The sequence below is a fragment of the Ostrinia nubilalis genome, chromosome 21 (genome assembly GCF_963855985.1).
Source record: "Ostrinia nubilalis chromosome 21, ilOstNubi1.1, whole genome shotgun sequence".
Classification (NCBI taxonomy): Eukaryota; Metazoa; Arthropoda; class Insecta; order Lepidoptera; family Crambidae; genus Ostrinia; species Ostrinia nubilalis.
The window spans coordinates 3,419,763-3,426,550 of NC_087108.1; the positions used below are offsets into that span (position 1 = coordinate 3,419,763).

The 6,788-nt window shown below is 41.3% G+C and overlaps 1 protein-coding gene across 1 annotated transcript; it reads left to right on the plus strand.

Moving 5' to 3' along the window:
• The first annotated feature begins 313 nt into the window (after positions 1–313).
• On the plus strand, positions 314–6,582 carry LOC135082204 (uncharacterized). The gene is made up of 6 exons (XM_063976972.1): positions 314–579; positions 4,521–4,605; positions 4,790–4,887; positions 5,315–5,405; positions 5,615–5,692; positions 6,440–6,582. Exons 1-6 carry the CDS (start codon positions 400–402, stop codon positions 6,532–6,534), a joined length of 627 nt encoding a protein of 208 aa, XP_063833042.1. The 5' UTR covers positions 314–399; the 3' UTR covers positions 6,535–6,582.
• The last annotated feature ends 206 nt before the right edge of the window (positions 6,583–6,788 follow it).

Sequence of the window (6,788 nt, forward strand, 5' to 3'; positions counted from 1 at the left end):
TAGTCCTCCTACCACTTTCGCGCTCACCAGTTGGTGCCACTGTCTTCGCTATTAGCAAGTGACAGGACCTTACTCTACAGTGCCGCTAACTGGTGAGCGCTAAAACGATAGCCCTCATTGGAATAAGGCTGTGTTGTCAACTTCTTGGCCAGTTTGGGTGTCACGAACTATTGGACGCTGACTGTACCCTCTCCATGCACCCGCGCGAGTTTTAGCGGAGAGCCTTTTATTATTTTTCCATGACGTATTTGGAACTTTTTACAGTCGCCATAACATTAAAAAAACTAGCAAATGTCATTTGTAAATCCTGACAGTTGACGTCACAGCAAAGTTTTCAGATCATGTTTTCCGCGTCTTCAATTTAATTGCCAGAAGAATTGCCAGAAGTAACTTGCCAGCATGCCGAAAAGTACAACCGAAGAGCTGACGAAGTCTAGCGACAAGCGTGGGAGGAGTTCCAGTAGGAGTTCAACGCATGCTCCTCTCCATTTTGCTGTCCACAAGCCAGGGTGCCATTTTGAGAGCTGCTGTGGGGTCTGCAACCTGTTCCCTGGGGTACTCCTCATTGCATTTTGCCAGGTAAGTGTTATTTACAAACCAGAAGTCAACCTTAAACTTCGAACTCCTCTTATGTTCTTCTGATTAATTTCGTTGCATGACAGTTTAACTTTCCCCTGGGACAAACTTGACCTTCACTGGTTGGGTCTTATTGGCGGTCAAGCTGTAAATCCTGCTACACAGGAGTTACAATAGGAACGAGAGATGGGAATTGTCCAGTAACCAGTAGCAACAGAAGGGTCAGAAATAGTCAAGTCTCACGTAAAATATCGTTCGAATATACAGGGTGTCCCGTAATGTAACGTCAAGCCGGAACCGGGTGTTGAGGCAAGTTATGCTGGTTATCAGAAAAATATAAAAAAAAATCTATGTGGCATTTTGTCAAAATAATAGGCATTTAAAAAAATCAAAAAATTCTACTCCCGGTGACGGTCTTTTTACTCGTGTTGCCACAAATCTTCACTTTTTCCAAATTTTTTTTTTGTTATGTAACCCTGAATAATGCTTCTCTAAATTGTTATCAAAATTACAAAACCAGCTGCTCCAACTTGGATGAAAAAAATACATTATTCCCAAAAAAAAATTCAAAATAAAAATTTTGCCTAGTTTAAACTGACTGTACTGAAAAAAAATTGTAGTACGCGAGTGTGGCAAGTGACGTCATAATTTGGCGCATTTAGTAAGGATTCCAAAATGGTATAACACTTTGTAAAATCTTGGTGTAATTGTCGTCAATTTTTGTTTATTGGAAATAATCCCGATTTTAACTTTATCTACCTTGGTTAAAAATATTATTCTAATGTGCCCAAAATTCAAGTTTCTGGCTTAAGTGAGGTGGAGAAGCCATTTTAAAAGGTATGAGCGGGACGGAGAGGGCCATCTTACCAAGCAGGGATGTTATGGATATCCGTAACCGTAACCGAAACTATCGGATATCCGAAATAAAAAAATATCCATAACCGTAACCGAAACTGATTCAAAAGTTACGGATAGTTTCGGATATAGGCGGAGTCTAAGGGTACAATTCAAAACTGCAAAACTCTATGAAATCTGCAGTATACACGCCGCAGCTGCAATGCCACGCTGCCGATTTCATAGTTTTGCAGTTTGCGGTTGCAGTTTGCGGTCTGCGGCCCGTCTTGGAATTGTATCTTAAATCTTAATATTTGTTACCAACTTGTCTGGCATTCTCTGGCAACATCTAATATGCCAGCCTGTTTTACCTTTAACATACATAGGTGTCGTCTTAGTTGGTACATAAATTAGCTATGTGGGTCACGCTCACGCAGCATCTTGCTATTTGTATTATACCTACATTTTTAAATTCTAATAATTCCGTAACCGAAATTATCCGAAACTTTCGGATAATCTGAAATGATTTCATATCCGTGACCGTAACCGAAACCGGTATAATATTATTCTAATATCCGTAACCGTATCCATAACCGAAACTTCATATCCTTATTATCCCTGTTACCAAGTACAAGTGCAGGCAGAGCAGGTAGTAAAGGCGCGCGCGCACGGGTGACTTTTGTCACAGTATGTCAACTACTAATTACTGTCATGGTGACAAAAGTTTCTGTGACTGACTGTACGGTAGTCAGTCACATAAACTTGAATTGTGGGCACATTAGAATAATATTTTTTAACCAAGGTAGATAAAGTTAAAAACGGGACTATTTCCAAAAAACCAAAAATTGTCGACAATTACAGCAAAAATTTACCAAGTGTTATACCATTTTGGAATCCTTACTAAATGCGCCAAACTATGACGTCACTTGCCACACTCGCGTAGTTCATTTTTTTTTCAGTACAGTCAGTTTAAACTAGGCAAAATTTTTATTTTGAATTTTTTTTTGGGAATAATGTACACTCGCGAGCAAAAGTATGGAATCACTTACATGAAGTTGTTTCCACGCGAACTTGTGTACTAACGAATTTGTTAGTAACAAAAAAAGTAGCACCATTTTAAAGATTAAACTTTTATCTTTAAATTGATACCAAATTCATTTAAATCACACCAGTATTTAAAAAGATATCCCGGCTGATGTGAAGAAGTAAGGAAAAAGACATGTATCAACTGTTTAATACGTCGCGAATTGCGGCTTATTTACCCCCTATAAAAGCACGCGTTTTCAGATTTTTGCTTTCACACGTTGATTCATACTCATCTCCGCTTCTTTTGACACTTTACCTGGGATTCGACACCTTCAGAAGCAGCACAAATCGTTGCACTATTGCAAGAAAGGCTCAGCCAGCGGGCTGTCGCACGTCAGCGCCACATAAGTCAGTCCTGGGTTTCGAAAGTTTCAAGATGCTTTCGGGAGACTAGTGGCTTTATCCTGAGACCAAGTTCTGAACAGCGCCGGTGTACATCGCAGAGGGAAGACCGTTTTTTCATGTCAACCTCTCTATGAAATCGTCATTTGACTGGAATCGATGTCCATCAAGAGCTCAGAAATGTTCGTAAGATAGCTGTTAGCGAGTGGACAGTTCGTCTAAGATATAAGCAATAGAATTTGACTCCAAAAAGGCCTGCCACATGCTCGAAACTGACGGCAGGTCACCGATAAGCACCCTTTCAATTTGCTCGTACACATCTCGATGGGAAGGCGAGTTATGGAGGCGAGTTCTGTTCTCCGATGAATGCAAACTGTGTTTGCAGGGCAGCAGTTGACGAGGTCGGGTTTATAGGCGGCCTGAGGAGCGAATTTGTGCAGTGCTGGTTCGCTGAAACAGTGGCTTATGGGGGTGGCTTGCTCGACTTCCCATCGAGATGTGTACGAGCAAATTGAAAGCGTGCTTATCGGTGACCTGCCGTCAGTTTCGAGCCTGTGGCAGGCCTTTTTAGAGTCAAATTCTATTGCTTATATCTTAGACAAACTGTCTACTCGCTAACAGCTATCCTACGAACATTTCTGAGCTCTTGCTGGACGTCGATTCCAGTCAAATGACGATTTCATAGAGAGGTTGACATGAAAAAACGGTCTTCCCTCTGCGATGTGCACCGGCGCTGTTCAGAACTTGGTCTCGGGATAAAGCCACCAGTCTCCCGAAAGCGTCTTAAAACTTTCTAAACCCAGGACTGGCTTATGTGGCGCTGACGTACGACAGCCCGCTGGCTGAGCCCTTCTTGCAATAGTGCAACGATTTGTGCTGCTTCTGAAGATGTAGAATCCCAGGTAAAGTGTCAAAAGAAGCGGAGATGTGTATGAATCAACATGTGAAAGCAAAAATCCGAAAACGCGTGCTTTTATAGGGGGTAAATAGGCCGCAACTCGCGACGTTTCAAACAGTTGATACATGTCTTTTTCGTTACTTCTTCACATCAGCCGGGATATCTTTTTAAATAGTGGTGTGATTTAAATGAATTTGGTATCAATTTAAAGATAAAAGTTTAATCTTTAAAATGGTGCCACTTTTTTTGTTCCTAACAAATTCGTTAGTACACAAGATCGCGTGGAAACAACTTCATGTCAGTGATTCCATACTTTTGCTCACGAGTGTATTTTTTTCATCCAAGCTGGAGCAGCTGGTTTTGTAATTTTGATAACAATTTAGAGAAGCATTATTCAGGGTTACATAACAAAAAAAAAATTTGGAAAAAGTGAGGATTTGTGGCAACACGAGTAAAAGGACCGTCACCTGGAGTAGAATATTTAGATTTTTTTTAAATGCCTATTATTTTGAAAATATGCCACATAGATTTTTTTTTATATTTTTCTGATAACCAGCACAACTGGCCTCAACACCCAGTTCCGGCTTGACGTTACATTACGGGACACCCTGTATATCACGTAAAATATAGATCACTCATGGAATTCCACAATGACTGGTCCTGCGCTACCCGTACCCAGGTGATTTCCGTGACCTTCACCAGATCGTCGGTCCACTACCATTCTTGACTGAGTTCATAATACTAGTTCCTTCTTCTTTTCCTTTCTTAACGAAAATTGTTGCAGGTGCTTGTGGGATCGATTTTACTGACGCTGATTCTAACGCACGGAAAACAATACGATGAAATGCACCAAACTCCTATGTCGCAATGTGAGTATTGAAATACTATTACCATTTTCTTCATCATCATCATTCTTCTCTAGTGGACTAGCGGAAAACACCTATAGGATTTAGTTCTTCTAGCTAGAGTATAACAGCGATCAATGTGACTATCCCTTAAATCTGAACTAAAGGGTTAATGAAGATGCTGGATATATTTTTGCTTATCTTCCAGTCATGAGCATAGCGACTGGCGCGGTCCTGAGCGGAGTGACCGGCGCAGGAGTGCTGCTCATCGTCGTGGCTCTCACGGAGAACTGTCGCGCTATGCTGGTCAGACTGACATGCTAACTATATTATAATATACGATATAGTTAGTAGAATAGAGCCCTATTTAGATCCCCTTAATTTAAAGCAGAATAGACACATTTTTTTATAAAAGCGTAGAATTTCCTAGACGGGAAAGGGTTAATAAATTAAAAGCCAACTGATTCTTACATTGTTTCTTTTCTACAACCGGGAAGCTCTTGGGCTTCATCTCACCTGATAGAAAGTGATGATCAAGCAAAAGGTGGAAACAAGCTCTAGCTGGAATTGCCAAACATGCGTTATGGCGACTGACTTAAATATGTCACAGACTTAGGACAAGCCCAAGTGGCAATGGGAATTGATAAAAATCTGATAAACAAACCGTTGCTTAGTATTTTCTCAGTGGGTCATAGGATGTGTAGCAGTTGACGCTGAAGTCTTTCTTTTCTAGGTATACCTCCTGGTGGCTGCGATGGTATGGATGAGCATACTAACCCTGGCTATGACCAAGATCGGCCGCGCCTGTATACGGTTCAAGGATGGTAAGCTACCCTGACAAATTCTTTCACAAAAAAAACCTTCAGTCCATCTTCAGACATCTGGATGTCGCTTATTTGGCATACATAGCGTCGATTTCTTTCTTCTACAGAGGTATTTCTCGCACGTCTTGGCGAGGGCGCTACCTTGCCTCTACAGAAGTGGAACCATTTAGCTATCAGTCTAATATACCTATTTATTTTTGTTGTTGCAGCTGCGAAAATCAAAGATGAGCAACACAGGCTGGCCAATTTGGCTTGCGTCAGTGGTCTATTCACGTTCCTTGGGGCAGGTAAATATTAATAAGTCGTCATCATTCTTAGTTAGAGGTAATATAACAAGTTTGTATGTGGAAGGACCCTCTTTAAATTTTAAAGTCAGTCTCTTGAAATTTTTGATAATCTTGAAACACTCCTTGACTAGATTGTCAGTCTATCGAGTGAGTAAGCCTGCCTATAACTACGTTTTCCAGTTCCTGGTCGCAAATCGAGAACTTTTCTGCCCCAGCAGCAATAATTTCTACGAGCCATATTGTGTTCACGTGGTCGCTACTTGAGAACTTTTCTGCCCCAATAGCCATCAGTTTTATGAGCTATATGTGCTGAAATGTAGTATACTTCGTTCGTTCGTTCGTTTCAGCCAAATGTCCTCCCCCAAGGTTTTCCATAATGGAGGTCCTGCGCTGCCCGCATCCAGACTCTTCCCGCGACCTTTACCAGATCGTCGGTCCACCTAGTAGGAGGCCTGCCCACGCTACGTCTACCAGCCCGTGGTCGTCACTCGAGAACTTTCCTGCCCCAACGTCCATCGTATCTACGAGCTATGTGCCCCGCCCACTGCCACTTGATTTTAGCAATTCTGCGAGCTATGTCGGTTACTTTGGTTCTCCTGCGGATCTCCTCATTTCTGATTCGATCACGCAGGGAAACTCCGAGCATAGCCCGCTCCATCGCCCTTTGGGTGACCTTGAGCCTTCTTATGAGGCCCTACGGATCTGTAGTATACTGTTGAATTATTAGATATCTTCTTTTGTTCCCAGGTGTATACTTCTTCTCTTTCATCGTGGTGTTCAGCTTCTACCACTTCAGGTACGTGCGCCGCGCCATCTTGTTGCATGAAGCGGAGTGTGAATGACCCGATTAGATTGTTTTTATGTTTTGGTAACTTTCATTATTATTTTAATACATCGTTATAAATTAATGACACTTTTATTCATGTTTATTTATTTTTATTCAACTTCATTTAATACAAACATTTGCCCGCGGCTTTGCTCACGTTGTCACTTATTGTTACAAATCATAGCCAATAATACTGTAAAGTTCATCAAAATCCGTTCAGTAATGTTTTCATGAAAGAGTAACAAAACAAACATCCATGCATACTTTCAC

Bases quoted from the DNA above. Each gene is read 5' to 3' on its own strand.
- LOC135082204 (XM_063976972.1), top strand. From the start codon at position 400: ATGCCGAAAAGTACAACCGAAGAGCTGACGAAGTCTAGCGACAAGCGT. The intron at 4,888-5,314 runs GTCAGACTGACA...TTTCTTTTCTAG, and splicing joins AGAACTGTCGCGCTATGCTG to GTATACCTCCTGGTGGCTGC. The intron at 5,406-5,614 runs GTAAGCTACCCT...TTGTTGTTGCAG, and splicing joins CTGTATACGGTTCAAGGATG to CTGCGAAAATCAAAGATGAG.